Raw genomic sequence first — 25,849 nt, forward strand, 5'->3', positions numbered from 1 at the left:
TGCAGGGGCGTAACTAGAAACCCACGGGCCCCCTGCAAAAATTTGGATCGGGCCCCCCGGCTCACTCAGGGCCATTTTGGGGGACAGGAGGGGAAAGCTGGCGGGAAGGGGGTTGCCTCATGCTACTTCCTGTTTATACAGGAAGTAGCATCAGACTCTTAGACATCGGAACCCCAAAACTGCCCTGAGCGGGCCTAGAGGCCCCCCCCCCCCCCTTCACGGGTGCAGGATCTGCATCCCCTATTGTTACGTCTCCCTGATTTACATTCTGACATTTATCACGGGTGGCCACATCTTTAGTTCTGTCAGGTGCTTCTCTGAGGAATGTTTACTTACTGAAAGTTCCAAAGCCAGTACAAAATATACCTGGTCTCACAGAATGCTCTGGCAGGTAGGAGAATTCCGCATAGCTATTTGGCCTAGGCTAAATATCACCAGGAGGGCGGGTCTCCATATTAATATACAGCAATATATAGATATAGGAAGTGTTCCTGAAACCAGGATAATTGCTGTTAAAGTGGGTATCCTGAATAATTTACTGCATTCTGCTATATGTCACTACAGGGCCTCTTTACTGCATTCTGCTATATGTCACTACAGGGCCTCTTTACTGCATCCTGCTATATGTCACTACAGGGCCTTTTTACTGCATTCTACTATATGTCACTACAGGGCCTCTTTACTGCATTCTGCTCTATGTCACTACAGGGCCTCTTCACTGCATCCTGCTATGTCACTACAGGGCCTCTTTACTGCATTCTGCTATATGTCACTACAGGGCCTCTTCACTGCATTCTGCTATATGTCACTACAGGGCCTCTTTACTGCATTCTGCTATATGTCACTACAGGGCCTCTTTACTGCATTCTACTATATGTCACTACAGGGCCTCTTTACTGCATTCTGCTATATGTCACTACAGGGCCTCTTTAAATATACATTATATAGCACTTTTTTTTTTAAATCCCATAACTCACTGTAATAGAATAACTATAAAAGGTCTTCTAGCGGCTGATTTGAACCCAGGTCTCCCCAGGGGCTGCACAGCATGAGGTGAGAACTGTAGTGTAAGGAAGCAGCTTATCCCCGGGTAATTGGGTGGTGATTATTCTCCAATTAACTTTTAGCACTTTCAATCCTGTAACATGTTTCTATTTATGCTGTGGCCATTTGTGTCACCTCTGCCTTGTGCACCTGGGCCCTGGGGAAGGGCTGCGGCCACTGTTAGCTGATAACCTCTGCCTTGTGCACCTGTGCCCCAGGGGAAGGGCTGTTGCCGCTGTTGGCTGATAACCTCTGCCTTGTGCACCTGGGCCCCAGGGGAAGGGCAGTGGCCGCTGTTGGCTGATAACCTCTGCCTTGTGTTCCTGCGCCCAGGGGAAGGGCAGTGGCCGCTGTTGGCTGATAACCTCTGCCTTGTGCACCTGGGCCCAGGGGAAGGGCTGTGGCCGCTGTTAGCTGAAATGTACCTGGGCCCAGAGGAAGGGCTGTGGCCGCTGTTGGCTGATAACCTCTGCCTTGTGCACCTGGGCCCAGGGGAAGGGCTGTAGCCACTGTTAGCTGATATGTACCTGGGCCCAGGGGAAGGGCTGTGGACGCTGTTAGCTGATAACCTCTGCCTTGTGCACCTGGGCCCAGAGGAAGGGCTGTGGCCGCTGTTAGCTGATAACCTCTGCCTTGTGCACCTGGGCCCAGGGGAAGGGCTGTGGCCGCTGTTAGCTGATAACCTCTGAAAGGCTATAGGTCAGTGTTTGTTTTGTTTTCCCTTTTTTCACACTTTGTACTGGAGACATTCTATACCTGAGGACTCTTCCTGTTGGATAAATAGCCTCTTCTTACCCCTTTCATGATTTCCTGCGTCCGGTTCCTGCCCAGGCTTTCATTATAATCGGTATTTATAGGCGCACAAAGGGAACTCCTGTGTCACTTGTCACTATGACTCTGCAAACAAAACACCCCATCCTGATGGTGACGGCCGGTCCGGCACAAAAGTGTCCCTGGCAGCCGTGGCAACACCGTCACTGCAAGGAAATGCAGAGAATGTACTTAAAGGACACCCGAGGCAAAAATAAACTAATGAAATAAACAATTGTATCTATCCTCCTTCTCCTAAAAATGATGTTTTAAGATATTCCACGGTTTTATTTTATATTTAAACCTACTATTGATCATTTTTAGCTCTTTCCTGCTCTCAGAAGCCATTTTCTGCTAGGAAAGTGTTTTACAGTTGGAATTTCTTATCAGTGAGGGTCACACTGTAGTCACTTCCTGTCTGAGTCAGGACTGAGTCAGCCACTTACATACCTGATATTTAACTCTTTCAGATAGAGAAAGAAAAAAATTGGAACACAGCGTGTGTGCTAGGCACTGTACATACACATGTCTATCTCATCATGTCACATGTCAGCTCGGGTGTCCTTTAAGCAAGTGACGGAGGTACTTTGAGGAATCTGCTGTATGTCTACAAGGATGTTCAGATGTGTATCTCATGTGGGTTAATGGATTAAATTGCTATAAATTAAGCGCAGATCAGAAAAGTTGCTATTGCCATAATTGCAAGCAAGATCCAGCTGTCAGGTTAGGGCAGTGATCTGCAAACTTGGCTTTCCAGCTGTTAAGGAACTACAAGTCCCACAATGCATTGCAGGAGTCTGACAGCCACAGTCATGATTCATAAGGGCAAATGCATTGTGGGACTTGTAGTTCCTTGACAGCTTGAGATCCAAGTTTGCAGATCACTGGGTTAGGGGATGAAAAATATATGTATTTCTTCTGAATGTAAACATTTGTCCTCTTCCAGTTGTATTACTTCTAGACCCAGTAAAGCCTCAAACTAACTGACAGCTGACTAACTGCCATGTTATCCTGCAGGTGTATGAAATCTTGAAAAGGACAACCTGTACAAAGGCCAAATACAGCATGGGTAAGCTCATACATGAAGATATTATTTCCTGTGTTTATACAGCAGCAAGAATTCACACACACGGCAAATGAGAGGCTTCTTATTCCCCACCTGATTATTATGCTTGGATATGGACCAATCAAATAGCAGCAGCTGTTGACTTGTGTATCGGTAAGGAATCTGTGTGTAGCAAGCACCTATAGAGGGAAAGGGCTATGACTTGCAGTGTCTCTGCACTCCCAGACACTCCGACTTCTCCAGTCAAGTCAGCACCATCCAGTAGTATTAAAGCTCTTTTATTGTTAAAAGGATAGCATAACAGGCATCCCAGCTTGACTGTGGAGGACTTGTGTCGCGGTGGTGGGCCGACGGCTCCTCCCCTCTGCAGCGGCGCGAGGACTCACCAGCACCATGTGTTCCAGCACTGATATCACTCATCAGCAGCGCCCCAGCAGAACACTGGACCTCGATGGCTACAATGCTACTGGGGGCACCTGTACCTGGATACCTATACTGGGGGACCTATAGCTACCTACCTATACTGGGGCACCTATACCTGGCTACCTATACTGGAGCACCTATACCTGGCTACCTATACTGGAGCACCTATTCCTGGCTACCTATACTGGGGCACCTATACCTGGCTACCTATACTGGGGCACTTATTCCTGGCTACCTATACTGGGGCACCTATACCTGGCTACCTATACTGGAGCACCTATTCCTTGCTACCTATACTGGGGCACCTATACCTGGCTACCTATACGGGGCACCTATTCCTGGCTACCTATACTGGGGCACGTATACCTGGCTACCTATACTGGAGCACCTATTCCTGGCTACCTATACTGGGGCACCTATACCTGGATACCTATACTGGGGGACCTATACCTGGATACCTATACTGGGGGCACCTACACCTGGATATCTATACTGAAGGCACCTATTCCTGTCTACCTATACTTGGGGTACCTATACTGGGGGCACCTATTCCTGGCTAGCTATACTGGGGGCACCTATACCTGGCTACCTATACTTGGGGTACCTATACTGGGGCACCTATGCCTGGCTACCTATACTGGGGCACCTATGCCTGGCTACCTATACTGGGGCACCTATGCCTGGCTACCTATACTGGGGCACCTATACCTGGCTACCTATACTGGGGGACCTATACCTGGATACCTATACTGGGGGCACCTACACCTGGATATCTATACTGAAGGCACCTATTCCTGTCTACCTATACTTGGGGTACCTATACTGGGGGCACCTATACCTGGCTACCTATGCTGGGGGCACCTATACCTGGCTACCTATACTGGGGGCACCTATACCTGGCTACCTATACTGGGGGCACCTATACCTGGCTACCTATACTGGGGGCACCTATACCTGGCTTACAATACAGAAGGGTGCACCTATACCTGGCTACCTGTACTTGGAGCACCTGTACCTGGCTTCCAATGCAGGGGGGGTACCTATACCTGGCTACCCTGCCTATACTGAGGGTTTTTTGGGGGTTGCACCATGGCTATAACGCGTGGTGCAAATTGTCAGGTGCTGTGCGATCATTCCATAATGGAGGGGACATCCTCACACGTTTGCCTCAGGCAGTAAAGCGTCTAGAACTGGCACTGCACACGTCTCGTGACAAGCCCGTACACTGATGTGTGTTGAGGAAGGTGTGGGGGCCTCCGCCCAATCCTTAGCTGTGTCACTGCACATTCTTCACCAGTCTTCCTGAGAGTGCGCGGGCGGGAGCCGCCGTCTGTAGCGATGGCCTCGGGGAATGTTTACACTCCGCACACCTTTCTGGTCTCATCCGTGTAATCCCTGTTTTGTAGAAGCATCGTACAATAATCCCTTAGATCTCTGCTTCCAGTTGTGGTGAGCGAGCTTTCTAAGAACGCAGCCTGCGCTTTCCTTCCCCAGAGCGTAGCAATGAAAGCTCAATGCCCTGCATTCAGCTTGTTTACATCAAAGGATCGGCTGGCACTAATACAGGCAGCTCACGCCACACACTGCTCAGATGAGCTTTCCTATAAAGAGCTGTGTGTATGAAGAGGACCTGTCATCAATCACACGTTATATCAGTTACACTAGCAGGGGAGTAGCTAGGCCCATGCGAACCGAGCGGGTGCTTGGGGCCTCCCATGCTGCCAGGCTGCCCTGTCTGTGACTGGTATGGCTGCCGCTGCCTCCCCATCCCTCATACACAGACCTCAGATTAGTGGGAGTGGGAAGAGCAGCGCAGTGACCACAGCGTACATGTTCGAGGAGGAAGTGATGTCATTGCTCATTTCCTGCATTTGAAGTGTGCCGTACTGTTAGTGCACTGCTCTCCTCTTTTTTCAGGTCACTGTCTCTGTGCAGGTCTGGAAGTGTTTGGGATGGGGTGCCAGAAGAACGCTACATACCTCCCCTGATATCAATGCCCTATACGGAGGGGGAACCTTTGGTTATCTATACTGGGGGTAGCTGCCTATGCTGGGTGGACACCTGGGCTACCTATACTGGAAGACTACCTATTTGGGGGGGGGGCAAAGACTTTGGCTTCATATTATAATGGAAGAAGGGTCTTCTGATGGGGGGTGCTAGATTCTTGGCAAAGGTGGTAGTTTATCACCCACCTCTGCTGAGTTTTACCTAGCGTGTGTATACAGCTTTTGTCATCTAGTGTGTGTCGCTCACATGGATAATTAATCAATACTTCAGACGACTGTTCCGGGCCAAACAGTACAGGCAAGTCGCTATCCTAGAGGCTAGTGACGCAGTGCAGACAAGTCGCTATCCTAGAGGCTAGTGACGCAGTACAGACAAGTCGCTATCCTAGAGGCTAGTGACGCAGTACAGACAAGTCGCTATCCTAGAGGCTAGTGACGCAGTACAGACAAGTCGCTATCCTAGAGGCTAGTGACGCAGTACAGACAAGTCGCTATCCTAGAGGCTAGTGACGCAGTACAGACAAGTCGCTATCCTAGAGGCTAGTGACGCAGTATATACAAGTTGCTATCCTAGAGGCTAGTGACGCAGTACAGACAAGTCGCTATCCTAGAGGCTAGTGACGCAGTATATACAAGTCGCTATCCTAGAGGCTAGTGACGCAGTACAGATAAGTCGCTATCCTAGAGGCTAGTGACGCAGTACAGACAAGTCGCTATCCTAGAGGCTAGTGACGCAGTACAGACAAGTCGCTATCCTAGAGGCTAGTGACGCAGTACAGACAAGTCGCTATCCTAGAGGCTAGTGACGCAGTACAGACAAGTCGCTATCCTAGAGGCTAGTGACGCAGTACAGACAAGTCGCTATCCTAGAGGCTAGTGACGCAGTACAGACAAGTCGCTATCCTAGAGGCTAGTGACGCAGTGCAGGCAAGTCGCTATCCTAGAGGCTAGTGACGCAGTACAGGCAAGTCTCTATCCTAGAGGCTAGTGACGCAGTACAGACAAGTCTCTATCCTAGAGGCTAGTGACGTAGTACAGACAAGTCGCTATCCTAGAGGCTAGTGACGCAGTACAGACAAGTCGCTATCCTAGAGGCTAGTGACGCAGTACAGACAAGTCGCTATCCTAGAGGCTAGTGACGCAGTACAGACAAGTCGCTATCCTAGAGGCTAGTGACGCAGTACAGACAAGTCGCTATCCTAGCGGCTAGTGACGCAGTACAGGCAAGTCGCTATCCTAGCGGCTAGTGACGCAGTACAGGCAAGTCGCTATCCTAGAGGCTAGTGACGCAGTACAGGCAAGTCGCTATCCTAGAGGCTAGTGACGCAGTACAGACAAGTCGCTATCCTAGAGGCTAGTGACGCAGTACAGACAAGTCGCTATCCTAGAGGCTAGTGACGCAGTACAGACAAGTCGCTATCCTAGAGGCTAGTGACGCAGTACAGACAAGTCGCTATCCTAGAGGCTAGTGACGCAGTGCAGGCAAGTCGCTATCCTAGAGGCTAGTGACGCAGTACAGGCAAGTCTCTATCCTAGAGGCTAGTGACGCAGTACAGACAAGTCTCTATCCTAGAGGCTAGTGACGCAGTACAGACAAGTCGCTATCCTAGAGGCTAGTGACGCAGTACAGACAAGTCGCTATCCTAGAGGCTAGTGACGCAGTACAGACAAGTCGCTATCCTAGAGGCTAGTGACGCAGTACAGACAAGTCGCTATCCTAGAGGCTAGTGACGCAGTACAGACAAGTCGCTATCCTAGCGGCTAGTGACGCAGTACAGGCAAGTCGCTATCCTAGAGGCTAGTGACGCAGTACAGGCAAGTCGCTATCCTAGAGGCTAGTGACGCAGTACAGACAAGTCGCTATCCTAGAGGCTAGTGACGCAGTACAGACAAGTCGCTATCCTAGAGGCTAGTGACGCAGTACAGACAAGTCGCTATCCTAAAGGCTAGTGATGCAGTACAGACAAGTCGCTATCCTAGAGGCTAGTGACGCAGTGCAGGCAAGTCGCTATCCTAGAGGCTAGTGACGCAGTACAGGCAAGTCTCTATCCTAGAGGCTAGTGACGCAGTACAGACAAGTCGCTATCCTAGAGGCTAGTGACGCAGTACAGACAAGTCGCTATCCTAGAGGCTAGTGACGCAGTACAGACAAGTCGCTATCCTAGAGGCTAGTAACGCAGTACAGACAAGTCGCTATCCTAGAGGCTAGTGATGCAGTACAGGCAAGTTTTAGCCAACACCTGTTTTAGCCAAGTTATTCTGAGTGTGGAAGGAAAGTGAAGCCACTAATCTTAGGATAATAATACAGGTCGGTTCCTGTGACGGTGCAATGTGGCGGCTGGTCGCAGTGTGAACTGTCTGTGTTATACTAATGAACCTTCAGTGATAATGTAAAGCTGGCCATACATCTAGCGGTGATGGGAAGACAGACCAAGAGACAGATCTCTCTCTGATCGAATCTGATTGGAGAGAGATCTGTCGACTGCCTGTACATCAGACTGATTCCTGATCGATTACAGCATGAGCTCTCTTGGGAATCGTCCGAGTCCACTGCTGCCCCCCTGTGTATAAATGTGCCCCTTGTGGTGGCATTTATACATTACCTGTGCTATGTCGCGCTGCTCATCCATCTTGGAACCCCCCGGTATTCCATTAGGCTGGGTGCACACATGGCAGAAACGCTAGCGCTGCGGAAAACGCTGCACTTTTACCGCTAATGGAAGTCTATAGCCGCAGGAGAAAACTCATTAAAAAAACGCATGTGCGGTTCATATGCGGTTTCAAACCTGCATATTTAAAAACGCTTGTTTTGTTGCATAATATTCATAGCCGCATCAAAAACGCACATAATGAAAGTCAATGGGAACGCAATGGTATGCGTTTTCCATGCGTTTTATATGCTTTCTTCTCCCCCCAAAAAAGTTTATGCTGTATTTCCGCTTCCTGTTGTCTTCCTAGGGATTTGTATATATGGAAATATAAAAATGCATGAAAAACGCAACGCAAACGCACCAAAAATGCAGTAGAACCGCACACAACATTAACATAAGGCCACTTTCACATCTGACAACGCGTGCAGGAGCCGTTTCCTGCATGTGCTATATTCCCTGCGGTGTGTCATCGGGAATCTGTGGTGCGACGCAATCAGCAGCGGTAGCTATTAATTGTACCCGACAGAAAACAGATCGACGCTCCCGGGTGCGTCGGAACCGCAACGCACCGAACTGCAGTGTCGGGTGTGAAAGGTAAAATGAAAGTCTATGGACTTTGATTTTACCTTGGTTAATGCAAAGATCTGCCTGTGTGTTACACCGCAGTAAAGGGCTCTGGTGTGAAAGAGCCCTAAAACATGACGTAAAACGCAGCCTTTCATGTTATGTGTGCACCCAGCCTTAGCAGTATACACGCTCCGGGGTACAGCAGGTATAGTGATGTCACACACACGCCACGCTGGCGACTTGTACATGGATGGAAGAGAGGGGAGTTCCAAAGACAGATGGGCACCGCATGGGGGCTGGAGGGGTCGCAGCATGAGGGGAAAGCCGTGGCCACAGTCAGCGTTGAGGAGGGGCGTCCCCCTCCCTCACCTCAGGCCCCCCCCGCAGGATCAGGGGAGGCAGGCCCTATTGTTACGCCAGTGGATAGCTGAGTGAGTTGTGCGCCCCCTCCTACACTGTGCCCTGAGGCTGGAGCCTCAATCGCCTCTGCCCCGCCCTGCACCCCCCGCCGCCCTCCTATACTGCGCCCTGAGGCTGGAGCCTCTCTCGCCTCTGCCCCGCCCCCCCCCTCCTATACTGCGCCCTGAGGCTGGAGCCTCTCTCGCCTCTGCCCCGCCCTGCGCCCCCTCCTACACTGCGCCCTGAGGCTGGAGCCTCTCTCGCCTCTGGCTCGGCCACTCCCTGCGCCCCCTCCTACACTGCGCCCTGAGGCTGGAGCCTCTCTCACCTCTGCCCCGCCCTGCGCCCCCTCCTACACTGCGCCCTGAGGCTGGAGCCTCTCTCGCCTCTGCCCCGCCCCCCCTCCTATACTGCGCCCTGAGGCTGGAGCCTCTCTCGCCTCTGCCCCGCCCTGCGCCCCCTCCTACACTGCGCCCTGAGGCTGGAGCCTCTCTCGCCTTGGCCCGGCCTTGGTATAAATGCACACATGGGGGCACATTTATACACTAGGGGGAACCACACCGGGGGTTTCGGCGCATTTGTCACTCAGCCCGATATTGCTCGCCATTATCGCCGTGAATCTGATTGACCACGACGTCCCGACATCTTGCAGCATGTCCAATCGATACATGTGACCAGTTTCGGCCTGAAATTGGTCATGTTGTCGATCAGCATGCTCTTGCCGGCACCAATTTTCATCCGATTCTGTAATAATTATCAGATGGTCGATTGACTGTCAAGTGGAGAGATGTATGGCCACCTTAACTCTAAGTTGTTCACGATCTGCGATGGAGCGCTGTGGAGAATCTCTGCACAATGGACTCTATCAGACCTGTAAATATAAGAGAACCTGTTCATTATCCCTTCCCTTCATTTATGACCATATTTCCTTCTCTCCCATAGGAATTACCAGCCTGCTTGCTAATGGCGTGTACAGCGCTGCATTTCCACTGCATGATGTAAGTATATTAATCGTGCGGAAACTGCTTAAAGCATAGCTGGCTTAGCACAACCTATAATTAAAGCTTGTTTCCCTTCTCTGCTGCTCATACAGTCATTCTGTTTGCTTTTTATTTCCCAATCACCCACTTAAAGGACAACTGTAGCGAGAAAGATATGGAGACTGCCCTATTTCCTTTTAATCAATACCAGTTGCCTGGCTGACCTGCTTATCCTCTGCCTTTAATCTAGTAGCCATAGACCCTGAACAAGCATGCAGCATATCAGGTGTTTCTGACATTATTGTCAGATCTGACAAGATTAGCCGAATGCTTGTTTCTGGTGTGATTCAACCACTACTGCAGCCATAGATCAGCAGGGCTGCCAGGCAACTGGTATTGTTTAACAGGAAATACAAATGTCAGCCTCTATATCCCTCTCAGTTCAGTTGTCCTTTAAGTAGAAAAACACAAATATTCACATAGATCTGTACATCAGTCCTGAAAGAGGGGTAAAGGGATTGTGTTCCCAAAGAGGGACTGTCCTTTCGAAAGAGGGACAGTTGAGAGCTATGCACATTGGTTATTTGATTTGAACAGAACTGCTAATTACTCATATGAGAAGATAAAGGCAAAATGAATAATACTTCTGTGGTGACAAATGCTGTTTCTATTCCCAGGGTGACTACGATGAGGGCGCAGAGTCCAATGACAGGAAGGTGAGTTTGTCTGAGAGGTCTCATTCGTTCCGGCTGTGTCTTTATATTAAGGTCTTCTGTGTGTGTATGTGGCCAGGCTTCCTAACTAGCATGTGTGTTCTGTTATTTGTAATCGCAACCAGATGACCTATAAGGCAACCTAGGCAGGTACCTGGGGCCTGGGGGTGTAGAGGGGACTCCTTTATTCCATTCTGCCCATCCCTGGCCTTACAATAAAAGGTCAGCAGTCAGCGCAGTGCGGACTCCCGTTATGCCACAGTCGCTCTCTGTTCTGGTTGCTTCTCTCCGCAGGCAGTAAGTGTGGGTGTGCTGAGAGTGATAGGATAATGAAACGCTAACACGTCTGTGCTCATTAAATGGGAGTTCCCTGGCTGGTGCTGTCAGCGAGCCAACAGGAGGTTTCCTGCAGATGTGGCTGATTGCTGCGGATGCTGACCAATGCATAGCAATGTGCGACGCACCACAGCACTCCGACAACAAGCGTGTCTATTTCAGTTACAGGGGTGTCACTGTGGGCAGCTCCTCAGCTGCAGGGGAGTGGGGGGGTCCTAATCTCCCTGCTCCTGTCACTGTACTTCTGCTTGTCACCATCCAGCTGTGCTTGTCCCCTTGCCAGGCACATGCTGCAGCTGTGATATAGGCAGCTTCACTGCTTCATGTAATGTGTTATATTGTACATGATTTCACGTGTCGCCTGCTGGCTGCTTATATATTATGCAATTACCCGCGGGACTACTCCAAGTTCAGGCAGCAATTTTATATGCATTTCCTGTTTACATTTGGAAGTTTTTTGTTTTCTACTTTATCTGTCTGCATATTAACCTAGAAAATAATTGGCTAGGTTGACTGTATTGTACTCCCTCCTCCCACAAGAAGATTTGAGTCAAAGCCCCAGCTGCTAGCCATGTGACGTCGGTGTTGGCCATGCTAGGCGGGTCTGGGAGTCGAACCCACAACCTTATGCTTGGAAGGTAGAAGCATTACATCTGGGCAAACTCAGCAGGCTGGGTATAAACGTTTTGTAAAAAGTAATGCTCAGTTTGCCTCATACACAGTAGACAGTTCTCGGCCGTGGCAGTCCTTTAGATGTACAGTGGCCCAGATGCGTTGCAAAGAGTGTCGGATCATCTTGGCAGATTGCAGGCCACGCCCATTGTTCACCTACTAGCCCCGCCTGCATGGAGTCGATCTGTCACGTGTTACGCCATTATCTCTCTCCCCTTCCCTCATAATGACAGGATATGTCTGTAGAACTCTCACTCCTGAACTGTCACCAGTAGAATCCAGTCCCAATCCCTGCTGGTGACAGTAATTGAACGTTTGTACGCACCATTAAGGTGGCCATAGCAATGTTTGCGGGACGATCAACCATCTGATTTGATCATTGTATAAAATTGGTGCTGCCAGATGATGCAATTTCGGGCCAAAATCAGATAAATGCATCGATCAGCCAGATGTGCTGGAAAATCTGTCCAATATGTATGATCGAGTGTGCAGAAGTATGGTCTATTAGACAAGACAAGACAAATAACATTTATATTGCGCTTTTCTCCTTGCGGACTCAAAGCGCCAGAGCAGAGCAGCAGCCACTAGGGCACGCTCTATTGGCAGTAGCAGTGTAAGGGAGACTTGCCAAAGGTCTCCTACTGAATTAGTGCTGGCTTACTGAACAGGCAGAGCCGAGATTCGAACCCTGGTCTCCTGTGTCAGAGGCAGAGCCCTTAACCATTACACCATCAGCCATTAAAGGATACTTAAAAAGAAACTGTAACCAAGAATTAAACTTCCTCCCAATCAGTAGCTGATACCCCCTTTCCCATGAGAAATCTATTCCTTTTCACAAACGAATCATCAGGGGGCGCTGTATGGCTGATATTGTGGTGAAACCCCTCCCACAGTGTGATGTCAGGATCGTGGTTCTGATGTCACACTGTGGGAGCCTTGTTGCATTGTGGGAAATTACAGCTTTTTACAGCTGCCAAAAAAGCAAGCAGCATCTCCTTCCACTGACATCACCTGCCAGCAGTAAAGATGTCACCAGGTGATAAATATCAGAATGTAAATCAGGGAGAGGAAAGATTTTACAATGGGCAAACACTGACTAAATCATTTATACATAATTGTAAAAATGAAGCACTTTTTTATTACATTATTTTCACTGGAGTTCCTTTCTAAAGCCATTGGGAATAAAAAAAAAAAAAAATTCAAAAAAATGAAATGGATGGCTTTAAAATTAAAAATATGTTTACATTTTCTTGATTTCGACGCTCCCCCGCCCCTGGTTCGGTAAATATAGCCAGAAATCCATTCCTTAGAATTCCTTCCAAATATCGCAGTCTCAAGCACCGATAAAATAGTGCGAGAGACTGAGATTTTCGGGTAGCATGTGAGCACGTGTATAGAACAGCGTGCGTGCGTGCACGCAGTACGTTGTGACTGTGACTCGTGACTGCACAGTCAAAGGAGCTGCCGGCTAAACTAAACAATTGAAGTTATGTTAGCACCATCACTTGGCAAATAATTTATACAAATGACAATCGACCACTGAGAGCAGGGGAGCTGTGCATCAGCTGGAGCGCGACTGAGGGCATAGAAAGGGGAGGAGATGACGGAGAAGTGGCAGAGCAGGGGAAAGAACCTCTGCCTCCTCTCTCCTGCTAAATTATTCGACCTGGTCAAAAAGTAAAAACGGGGATTTTGGAGGCAAGCCCGCAGAAACACAAACGAAATGGGGACAGAACGTTAGAGGGCAATGAGGTAAGTGGTCCTCTATAGAAAAATACAAAAAATAAAACGGTTCCCATTGACTTTAACCCTACAAAAAAAAAAAAAAAGTAACTTACCTGGGGCTACTTGAAGCCCCCTGCAGTCATCCTGTACCCGCACTGTCCTTCCGCGACTTTCCAGCAAACAATAACACCCTCAAAGCTGGGCAGGCACCGCCAGTCGGAGGCCACTGCGTATGCGTGTAAACCTGATCACGTGTCTGTAGTCTAATGTTCTGTGCATGTGCAGAACACTGCCGTACACTGTGGTGTGGCGAGGAAGCGTGTGGCCGGACAGCTTTGAGGGGGTCGCTGCTGGATGCAAAGTCGCAGAAGGACAGTGTGGGCACACAATGACTGCAGGAGGCTCTAAGGCGTACATACGTACTTGGCGCGGGAGACTTGGGTGCAGGATACGGCCGGTATAGGGCTGATCCTGCTGCCGCACAAGTCCCAGCCGTGTTAAAAAATTCCCCCCCCCCCCTCCCCCAGGCCGCCATGGATAGTGGAGAATGAAATAAATTGGCTTCCAGCAATCACTGGAGTTGTCAAAATAAATGAGGGTAGAGGCCACCGCTCAACTGCACCGTGCAGAGCAGTGCTGGATGGACCCAAGGCAGCCAGACCCAGATATTGAAGCAAATATGAAGAAAGGTGTGGTCCGCAACAAGATTCTCTCCACAAAACCGTAATTTATTTAGGACATATCCTCAAGCAAGTATAAAAGTACATAAGCTGACATGTTTCGGGCAAGTCGGCCCTTAATCATAGCTATGATTAAGGGCCGACTTGCCCGAAACATATCAGCTTATGTACTTTTATACTTGCTTGAGGATATGTCCTAAATAAATTACGGTTTTGTGGAGAGAATCTTGTTGCGGACCACACCTTTCTTCATATTTGAATCACTGGAGTTATAGGGTTTTTAAAGCAACTTCAGCTCAGTCTTCTGACGGCGCCGGAGTTACTTACTGTGTACCCAAGTCCCCTGCACTGCACTGGCTTCATTTTGTTCGGCTGCACAGGTAAGTTACTGGGTTTTTTTGGGTTTTTTTTTTTGGGGGGGGGGGGGGGAGGGAATGTTATACGTGTAAGATTGTTTCTAGAGATCCAGTCTGAAAGTGGACTTCTCTAGCACTGAGTTTCAGATCAGTATACCCCTTTTATCTTGTTGCATGCCATGTATGAACACCAAAAGAAGTGCTGCAGGATGCTGTGGATAGAATGTTGCACAGAGTGGTGTCACCAGCTATGCAGTGTTGGGGGTGAGTTGGAGCACTGGCAGCGGAGTTCTGAAATCTTTAGCAGAATATCATAGTCCGCTGATGTTTATTGCAGTCTTGTGTTTAGCCGCTTGCTTGGAAGTTTGCCTTAAGAGCAGGAAAGGAAATAATAAACTTTGCAGACACTTTTATTACCTGTTTGTTTTATGACGCCGGTACACACCTGCAAATTATCCGAGGAGTTTCGCTGGAATTGTACATATTTTGTTACCAGGGAGGCTGTCCGGTGGCCGCAGCCTGAGGTGGAATGTTTGGATAGGTGGAGTTTTGTCATCTCTGCAGATTCATCCGGATAAAGTGATTAATTCAAGGCCTATAAAGGTCCTGTCACTCCCAGCATGCATTGCAGCAAACATCTGTGTATATTGCTTCTCACCTCTGTGTTCCCAACAGTCTCCAGAGCTTACGCTCGGACATTACTGGCGGACGCACACAGGGTCCTTGTTCCGTGCAGATGTCATCTAAATGGAGTTGTTTGTTCGGAAACCCTTCTACAGTCCCCTCAGTTCCCTTTTATATCCATGGCAGTGGAGACAGTGCAGCAAAGTGTAAGAAATAACATGAAATAATGTCCTTTCCCCAGGCTTCTTATTAACAATATAGTTATCCAACCTGTCTTTGGGCCAAAGTAATGTCGTCTTTGGTGTGTCAACACAAGTCGGAATAAAATTCCCTCTAGCATCTATTTCAATTGACCCTTCCTGGGTGGCAGTTTCAGGTTGGGAAGCTAGACATGTGAGGCACTAAGAGGGCGTGTTCACACCTAGGGCGTTTTTGCCATTTCTTTCAAGCTCCGGCGATCTTGAAAATTGGCCTAAAAAGCTTGTGTAATTATTCCCTATGAGATTGTTCCCATCTGAGCGTTTTGTTTCCGATCCGCTCAGCAAAGCGCTGCCTGTACCATTTTTGGGGCGATTTGCCACAATGGAAGGTATAGGATAATCGCAAAGCGCTTGAAAAAAACGCTTTATATAGCGATTTTGTGCTTTTATGAATAAATAAATACATTGTATTTATTTTCCGGGTCAAAAAGTTCACCTCCTGACTTGCATCAGGAGGTGAAAAAAAACACGTTGCTGTGCAAAAGCGCTTTGAAAAATGCTTTACACAAAATCACAGCGCGCAGCTAAACGCCGGGTGGAGAAAAAAAAATGTGCAAAAAATCAGTCACTGCCTGCAACGCCGCCCACCAAAGTATAGAGGGCGACATTGCAGGTAGTGACGCAGCAAGCTGAGGAAGTGGAGAGAAGGTAAGCTCGCTGCATACATACATTTTAAATACTTTTGCGCATGTAGCTGGAGGGATAGCGGGGGACGGGGGACCTAGGTGGGGGGGGGGGCGTTACCCCTCTCCCCCCCCCTCTCCCCGCCCATCACTGTCAAACCCATTCTGTCTGCTTCCCCTCCAGTTCAGGCTCTGTAGCCCGTAGAACCTTCCCTGTACGCTGTTTCCTAGTTCTTCAGCTGCCCCCCTGCCAGTGGCGTAGCAGTAGGGGGCACAGGGGTTGCGACTGCCTTTAGGCCAAGGGGGTCCTCCCTCAAGCACAATATTGGCTCTCTATTTGCCCTGTGCTGGTAATATTCACTTCTATAGATGCTTTAAATAGTAGTTGTCATAAACAAACTGCTCCCCATCCCCCCCTGACACTGTGGATGTCCTTGGCAGGTTTGGTGTGCTGTACCAGTTGTTAGTATTATTCTTTAGGTGGCTTTGATTCTGGCAATGTGTAGAGCTGGACTTGATGAGTCTTCTTATCACATTTAAGGAATATTTCTGAATCATTTCATTGCAGCTGCTGTGTGACGAGTGGGCCAGCTATGGCGTTTTCTACAAGTATCAGCCCATCGATCTGGTCAGGTAAGTCGCTGCCGTCTATTGCTTTTTGGAAAGAATGGTGGGCGCAGGGCCGGCCCGCTCATGAGGCGGGGTGAAACTTTTGCCTCAGGCGGCAAATTTCTAGGGGCGGCATCCGCCCGTCGGTGGGTGCGGGGAGCCGGCCGCCCAGCTGGAGGGGTAGCGGGCAGGACGGGGGTATTGGACCTAGCGGCGGGGAGGGGGGTCGGACCCCCCCCCCTCCCTCGCCTGGGTCCCCGTCCTCCGCTCCCCTCCAGCCTTAAATACATCAGAACTAGCGCAACTCGTAAGAGGCAGTGGGCGGGGAGGACTCACCTCTTCCTCAATCCAGCGTGCGCTCCACTGACGTCACTTCCTGCACGCCGCCCACTGTATTGTAAATGGACGGCGCTGCAGGAAGGGACGTCAGTGGAGCGCACGCTGGATCGAGCGAGGAAGAGGTGAGTCCTTCCCGCCCACTGCCTCTTACGAGTTGCGCTAGTTCTGATGTATTTAAGGCTGGAGGGGAGCGGAGGACGGGGACCCAGGCGAGGGAGGGGAAGGTCCGACCCCCCTCCCCGCCGCTAGGCCCAATACCACCGCCCTGCCCGCTACCCCTCCAGCTCGGCGGCGGCGCCTCAGGCGGCAAAAAGTCTAGGGCCGGCCCTGGGTGGGCGGAGCTGTTCATTCCGCATGGTTCAATTCCATTGGGCCATTTTCCAAGCTGCATACATTTGCATACATTACTTTTCATAATGCTGCATCAACTCTGAAGAATTTGCATCATATCGAACCTCCCTGATATCTAATTACTTTCCGTTGGATTTTAGGAAATATTTTGGTGAGAAGATTGCGCTGTACTTTGCCTGGCTGGGAGTGTACACTCAGATGCTCATCCCGGCATCCATTGTGGGGATCATCGTCTTCCTTTACGGGTGTGCTACTGTTGATCAGGACATCCCAAGGTAAGACCTTCCATTATAAACTCCATAAAGAGGCCCTGTAGTGACATATAGCAGAATGCAGTAAAGAGGCCCTGTAGTGACATATAGCAGAATGCAGTAAAGAGGCCCTGTAGTGACATATAGCAGAATGCAGTCAAGAGGCCCTGTAGTGACATATAGCAGAATGCAGTAACAAGGCCCTGTAGTGACATATAGCAGAATGCAGTAAAGAGGCCCTGTAGTGACATATAGCAGGATGCAGTAATGAGGCCCTGTAGTGACATATAGCAGTATGCAGTAAAGAGGCCCTGTAGTGACATATAGTAGTATGCAGTAAAGAGACCCTGTAGTGACGTATAATGGAATGCAGTAAAGAGGCCCTGTAGTGACATATAGGAGAATGCAGTAAAGAGGCCCTGTAGTGACATATAGCAATATGCAGTAGAGAGACCCTGTAGTGACGTATAATGGAATGCAGTAAAGAGGCCCTGTAGTGACATATAGCAGAATGCAGTAAAGAGACCCTGTAGTGACATATAGTAGAAGGCAGTAAAGAGGCCCTGTAGTGACATATAGTAGAATGCAATAAAGAGGCCCTGTAGTGACATATAGCAGAATGCAGTAAAGAGGCCCTGTAGTGACATATAGCAGAATGCAGTAAAGAGGCCCTGTAGTGACATATAGCAGAATGCGGTAAAGAGGCCATGTAGTGACATATAGCAGAATGCAGTAAAGAGGCCCTGTAGTGACATATAGCAGAATGCAGTAAAGAGGCCCTGTAGTGACATATAGCAGAATGCAGTAAAGAGGCCCTGTAGTGACATATAGCAGAATGCGGTAAAGAGGCCATGTAGTGACATATAGCAGAATGCGGTAAAGAGGCCCTGTAGTGACATATAGCAGAATGCAGTAAAGAGGCCCTGTAGTGACATATAGCAATATGCAGTAAAGAGACCCTGTAGTGACGTATAATGGAATGCAGTAAAGAGGCCCTGTAGTGACATATAGCAGAATGCAGTAAAGAGACCCTGTAGTGACATATAGTAGAAGGCAGTAAAGAGGCCCTGTAGTGACATATAGTAGAATGCAATAAAGAGGCCCTGTAGTGACATATAGCAGAATGCAGTAAAGAGGCCCTGTAGTGACATATAGCAGAATGCAGTAAAGAGGCCCTGTAGTGACATATAGCAGAATGCGGTAAAGAGGCCATGTAGTGACATATAGCAGAATGCAGTAAAGAGGCCCTGTAGTGACATATAGCAGAATGCAGTAAAGAGGCCCTGTAGTGACATATAGCAGAATGCAGTAAAGAGGCCCTGTAGTGACATATAGCAGAATGCGGTAAAGAGGCCATGTAGTGACATATAGCAGAATGCGGTAAAGAGGCCCTGTAGTGACATATAGCAGAATGCAGTAAAGAGGCCATGTAGTGACATATAGCAGAATGCAGTAAAGAGGCCCTGTAGTGACATATAGCAGAATGCAGTAAAGAGGTCCTGTAGTGACATATAGCAGAATGCAGTAAAGAGGCCATGTAGTGACATATAGCAGAATGTAGTAAAGAGGCCATGTACTGACATATAGTAGAATGCAGTAAAGAGGTCCTGTAGTGACATATAGCAGAATGCAGTAAATAGGCCCTGTAGTGACATATAGCAGAATGAAGTAAAGAGGGTCTGTAGTGACATATAGCAGAATGCAGTAAAGAGGCCCTGTAGTGACATATAGCAGAATGCAGTAAAGAGGCCCTGTAGTGACATATAGCAGAATGCAGTAAAGAGGCCCTGTAGTGACATATAGCAGAATGCAGAAAAGAGGTCCTGTAGTGACATATATCAGAATGCAGTAAAGAGGCCCTGTAGTGACATATAGCAGACTGCAGTAAAGAGGCCCTGTAGTGACATATAGCAGAATGCAGTAAAGAGGCCCTGTAGTGACATATAGCAGAATGCAGTCAATTATTCATGGTTTCAGCACCAGAAACACTTCCTATATCTATATATTGTTGTGTATTATTATTATTTAGTCCCACCCGCCCAGTGATGTCACAGCCTAGGCTGATGTGGAATTGTCACCTAAGCATTCTGGGAGACCAGGTATATTTTGTACTGGCTTTGGAACTCTTAGTAGACAAACCTTCCCCCGAGATCGCCTGACAGGACTAAAGATGTCGCCATGTGTGATAAATTTGAGAATGCAAATCGGGTTGAGGAAAGATTTTACAATGGGCAGACATGTACTAAATCCTCTATAATAATCCGCCTGTGTCCCTGCGTTCTCCTTTGTCCCTGTGTCTTTGGGTTTGGCTTTCCATGTATGCGCGGCACGCAGATGGGCGTTAGGACAGCAGGGCGGGGCCGGGGCGGGCGTGAGGGTATGCGTCGCGGCCATGTGCGCTGACCTGTGGCGATAGGGGCGGGTGGTGGGTTGTGAGGGGAGTGGCCTAGTGGCCGTTATTGTAACGGACCTAAGGCCTAACAATGAATATTGTTAAAAAAAACTAATTTTGTTTTGTTTTTCACGACAGTTCCTCTTTAAGACACATACATTACATGGCACGAATATATGTGACACAATCTGAGCAATTGGCTAGTGCTTCAGACTGGGGATCAGAGGCGTCTCTGTGACACTTTCTCTTTAAATTACTTTTGTGGTAGAGTAACTGTAGTGAAAAAGTAAATATTTCTCATGGGAAAGGGGGCATCAGCTACTGATTGGGTTGAAGTTCAATGAGGTAAAAATACACTGATGAGTTTTGTGTTGATCCTCTCTTTATCTAATGTACATGTGGTTCAGCTTTATAACCTAACTTTTAAAGAGAACCTGTAATGAAAAAAAGTTCCCCTGGGGGGTGCTCACCTTGGGAGGGGGAAGCCTCAGGGTACCAATGAGGCTTCCCCCTCCCCCGTAGCTGCAGGCAGTCCAGCGCTAGCTCCCCCGAAGCATCCCGCAATCCTCCTTTCCACAAGCCTGACAAGTGCTGAGAAGGACTGATTTATTTACCTTTCCCGGCTCCAGTCGGGGCGCTGTTGCGGCTCTCAGCACGGAGATAGGTGGAAATAGCCGATCTCTGTTGGGTGCGCTCTACTACACAGGATCAGGAGACTTGTGTCTGCGCAGTAGAGCGGCCCGACAGCAATCGGCTATTTCCGCCTATCTCCAAGCAGAGAGCCGCTACTGCGCCTGCGCTGGAGCCGGAGAGGTAAATATTTATAAATACATATTGTTAAAAACACCCCCAGCATGCAACTGTTTGGCAATGGCATTTAAAGGGCCAGTGCTCCTAAGGTATGTGAGAACTCCAAATCATAACCGCAGAAAATGGTTTGAATGCAGGACTAGCATCTTTATCACTTAAAGAGACTCTGAAGGCTCCAAAATAATCAGGTTTTTACTTTAAAAACTTAACATAATTGCCCCACCTGAAACACCGCATACCCACGGCAGGAAACTTGATTAATCACCCCTAACTCCCTGGGGCTGATTTTGGGGATCCTTCCGCATAGAGGCAGAGCTTTGGGCTGTGGCTCTGCCTCTACTCGCGTCAATCTGTGCGGATCTCCGCCTCTCCCCACCCCTCTGTCTTCTTTCACTGAGAGGGACGGGGAGAGGCTGCGATCAGCGCAGATTGACGCGAGTAGAGGCAGAGCCACAGCCCAAAGCTCTGCCTCCCCGGGCAGCAAAATCCATGACCAGGAAAGTTGTGGATTTTTGCCCCGGGAGTTAGGTTAGGGGTGATTAAGTTTTCAGCCGCGGGGATGCGGCGTTTTAGGAGTGGCAAATTTGTTAGAGGTTTTTTAAAGTAAAAACCTCATTTTTTGAAGGCTTCATAGTCTCTTTAATATACTCAGACCAGTTGCTGTTGAAATTTGATTTTTATGGTGACAATCCCGCTTTAAAGCTTAACGTTGTCCTTTAACCCAAAATCGTATAAAATTCAAGCTATATGTTGTATTTCTTTGGGAAATAAGACTTTCAAATGCTTAACATTCTCATTGTGAAGCTGTGCTAGCGGCAGTTGTGTGTTGTTTTCCATACCTCTAGTGCCTAACTAGTTTCCAGTTAGCTGCTAAGGTCTTGCGATTACCCGCTGTCTACCTTCTGCAACACTCAACACCTCACCCCCTCATGTAGACACATGGCAATGAAGGAATGCTGGGAAATGTGGTCAGCATCTACTGTTCTTACTGTGACTGTCCCGTTGTCATACCTGATCTACCCACCCAACAGCCAAACCCAGAGAGGAGAGGAAGCAGGTTGTACTGCAGTGGCTGACACACTCAGGCCATGAAACATATATTCTTTATAATGTTTTGCTTAGGTATGCTGTTTATATTCCCTTATCCTAATTCACCATCTTGAAGTTTAGATTTTGTTGTAAATTAAAGAATGATATTAAAATAATTTATGGATACTGCAGTATATAAGTACAGAAATGACCAAAATCCTGCTCCAGAGCTGCATTCTGTGGTCCTCCTGGTTCCCAACAGAAGGAATGTTATTTCCTCAGAATTGAGTTTGATAAAAGCGGGAACAGTAAATTCGGGCGCCTGAGGCTAGTGGACAAATCGGGCGCCGCCATTCACTCCTATAATAAATATCGTTTAATGGGCGCCCGATAGGAAAAAAGGGCGCCGGAGAAAAATAACGTTTTAAAAGCGGCGCCCGGAGACTTAATGTTTTATTACTGTTTCTCATGATTACACATTATTTAATGATTTATACATTTTTAAATTTTATTTTTAAACGAAAAACAGTACAATATTTTTTTTAAAACATTATTTTTAAACGAAAAACAGTACATTTTTTTTTAACATTATTTTTAAACGAAAAAACTAACAGGGGGGTCTTAGGTTTAGGCACCAACGGGGGGGTCTTAGGTTTAGGCACCAACAGGGGGTCTTAGGTTTAGGCACCAACAGGGGGGTCTTAGGTTAAGGCACCAACAGGGGGGTCTTAGGTTTAGGCACTAACGGGGGGGTCTTAGGTTTAGGCACCAACAGGGGGGTCTTAGGTTTAGGCACCAACAGGGTCTTAGGTTTAGGCACCAAAAGGGGGGTCTTAGGTTTAGGCACCAAAAGGGGGGTCTTAGGTTTAGGCACCAACAGGGGGGTCTTAGGTTTAGGCACCAACAGGGGGTCTTAGGTTTAGGCACCAACAGGGGGGTCTTAGGTTTAGGCACCAACAGGGGGGTCTTAGGTTTAGGCACTAACAGGGGGGTCTTAGGTTTAGGCACCAACAGGGGGGTCTTAGGTTTAGGCACTAACAGGGGGGTCTAGGGGTTAGGGGTAGGTACAGGGAGGGTTACTTAGGCACCAACAGGGGGGGTCTTAGGTTTAGGCATCAACAGGGGGGTCTAGGGGTTAGGGGTAGGTACAGGGAGGGTTACTTAGTAATTTTTTTTTAAACGTTATTATACGTTTCAGTATTTAAACGAAAGATTAACGTTTTTACAATTGCCGATTTAATGCACATTATTTAATGATTTATAACTTTAAAAAACATTAATTTTAAACGAAATACAGTACAATACATTTTTAAACGTTATCCATACTTATCGTTAAAAACCCGGCGCCCTTTTTTCCCAGCGCCCCTTTTTAACGTACGCGATAAAAGCGCCCAGGAGAGAGTGAAAATGAGACGACGTTTGACTTTTATATCCCGGCAACCAAGGAAAAGGCAATAAGACAGCTGCTGCCCTGGGATGCCCAGCCATAAAGATAAGCTGCCAGACAGAAGCCATAGGAGGATGAAGGCACCATTGTTCCCCACAGCTTTCACCTTATGAAACTAATATTAGATTTGATAAGAACCCAGACTGAATGTGATTGGAAAAAAAAAATCACCTTTTATCCGGTGAATTGCACAACACGTACAACACACACAGCAGGTACGACACGCACAGCACATACTGTCAGTGGCGGTGCTACACTGGGGCACTTTCCCCCCCTCCCCGACCCAGCCATCACTGTGCCCCCCCCCCCCCCCCCCCCCCACACACACACACACACACACACACACACACACACACACACACACACACACACACACACACACACACACACACACACACACACACAGTAACATACAGTTCACTGTTTCCAGGCTCCAGCAGCATACACTGAGCAGGATAGGGTCTGTAAAGAAAAAGATCTCCATGTCAGCAAGCATGGGTCTTATCTATTTGCCATAAATATCTCACAATCCTTGCAAGATCCCTTGTAATGAATGTGTCTGGATGACACATTTATAAAAAATATCTCTCTACCGCCTTCTGATTGTATGTTCTAACACTGTCAGTCAACAGGAATAGAGTCTGAAGGAGGCGTACTAGATGAAAGCTTACTGTTATTCTTTTCTTTTCAATGAGCCAATAACACACACACACAGTTTCTCTCCCTCCTGCCTCTTCCCTCTCGCCCCTCCCCTTGCTTGTAGAGTAGTCAGGCACAGGCTGCGGGCTGGAATGATTTGTCTGTGATCTGTCCACACAGGAGCAGCTTACTAGCAATTAAGGATTACAGGGACTCCGAGCACCTCTCATGGGTATGCCTTCAAGACTCCGACTAGTACTGCAAAGTACTTAAAGATGCATATCATTCTGTAGCTTGTGCTCTCCTCTTTCATTTCATTGAATCGCATTTCTACACCAAATAGTTTTCATTCGATTTCAATTTAAAAATTGCGGCTGCCATCTTGGCTATGTTATAACTTCCGGGTAACCCCTGTCTTCTCTGTTAGAGAAGTGCATCACTGAATGAAGCAGGAAGAGGAAGTGACACGTATGGCCATTGAGAGAGGCTCCTCCAGAGGGGTCATAGCACGACTTTGTTGGAAGTCGTCTGGCTTAAAGGCATGCCCATGAGAGGTGCTCAGATTAAAGCATGCCAGCAAACTAGCCAAGTATACTGTATCTGTAGGTAACTTTTTTTATTCCATAACACCATCATTTGGACAATCTGCTCTGCTCAAAAGCTTCTGTTTTGTTTTATTTATCTTAACCATTTCCGGACCGCAGTGATAGAGATCTACGCCCTGTTTTGATGGGCTCCTGGCTGGCAAGGCGTAGATCTCTATCACCGGCGCCGCCGCTCCCTGCCGCGATCGCGCGCACCGAACCGGCTGCACTTAGCTGTCTTATGACAGCTAAGGCTTCCGGGTATCGGCAGGAGCCGTCACTGATTGGCTCCCTGCCGTGTGATCGCTGTGAGCCAATCACAGCGATCACCCTCCGAAAGGCAACATAGTTGCCGTTCCGCCTCCCTCTCCGCCTCCCTCTCCCTGTCACTGTGGATCTTGTGTGACAGGGAGAGACGCACAGCCTGCAGCCGTGACAGGCTGTGCGATTTTAGTGTAAAAATAAACTTTTTTCCAGCTCTCCCCCCCCCATGTATCCCTTGATCCCCTCCCAACCACCTATATATAGATCTATATATATATATATATAGATCTATATATATATATATATATAGATCTATATATATATATATATATATAGATCTATATATATATATATATATATATATATAGATCTATATATATATATATATATATATATATATATATATAGATCTATATATAAATAGATCTATATATATATATATATATATATAGATCTATATATAAATAGATCTATATAGATCTATATATATAAATAGATCTATATATATAAATAGATCTATATATATATATAGATCTATATATATATAGATCTATATATATATATAGATCTATATATATATATAGATCTATATATATATAGATCTATATATATATAGATCTATATATATATAGATCTATATATATATAGATCTATATATATATAGATCTATATATATATAGATCTATATATATATAGATCTATATATATATAGATCTATATATATATAGATCTATATATATATAGATCTATATATATATATATATATATATATATATATATATATATATATTACTGGATTGTGATTTTAACCACTTGCCGGCCGCCCCTACCTAGGGGCGGCGGCAAAGTGGAGCCCGCAACGACCGCGCAATACGCCGATCGGCGGCGGCTCGTTGCGGACTAGCTGCCGGGGATCGCACGCTGGATGTGCCCACCCGCGACGTCAACCCGCCAGCCAATTAGCAGCGGCGGCGGGTTGTTAACCCCCGATCTTCCGCATGTAAAGCGGATAATACGCTTTGTAATGTATACAAAGCGTATTATACAGGCTGCCTCCTGCCCTGGTGGTCCCAGTGATTAAGGGACCACCAGGGCAGGTTGCAGCCCTCCTAGTAAGTACCCAAGCACACTGATCCTGCCCCCTGATCGCCCACTGCACCCATCAGACCCCCCCTGCCCACCCCTGGGACACCTGTTTG

General features: G+C 47.7%; 1 protein-coding gene across 12 annotated transcripts in view; it reads left to right on the forward strand.

The window, feature by feature from the left end:
* Positions 1-25,849, forward strand: part of ANO1 (anoctamin 1) — a 1,209,699-nt gene that overhangs the window by 1,088,850 nt on the left and 95,000 nt on the right. For all 12 annotated transcript variants that reach the window (XM_068260041.1, XM_068260039.1, XM_068260043.1 and 9 more), the window contains 5 exons: positions 2,872-2,923; positions 9,909-9,964; positions 10,624-10,662; positions 16,504-16,568; positions 17,375-17,509. In XM_068260041.1, coding sequence (XP_068116142.1) covers positions 2,872-2,923; positions 9,909-9,964; positions 10,624-10,662; positions 16,504-16,568; positions 17,375-17,509 — 347 coding nt within the window. The remainder of the gene's footprint in view (positions 1-2,871; positions 2,924-9,908; positions 9,965-10,623; positions 10,663-16,503; positions 16,569-17,374; positions 17,510-25,849) is intronic.

This window comes from Hyperolius riggenbachi, chromosome 11, assembly GCF_040937935.1.
Source record: "Hyperolius riggenbachi isolate aHypRig1 chromosome 11, aHypRig1.pri, whole genome shotgun sequence".
Lineage (NCBI taxonomy): Eukaryota > Metazoa > Chordata > Amphibia > Anura > Hyperoliidae > Hyperolius > Hyperolius riggenbachi.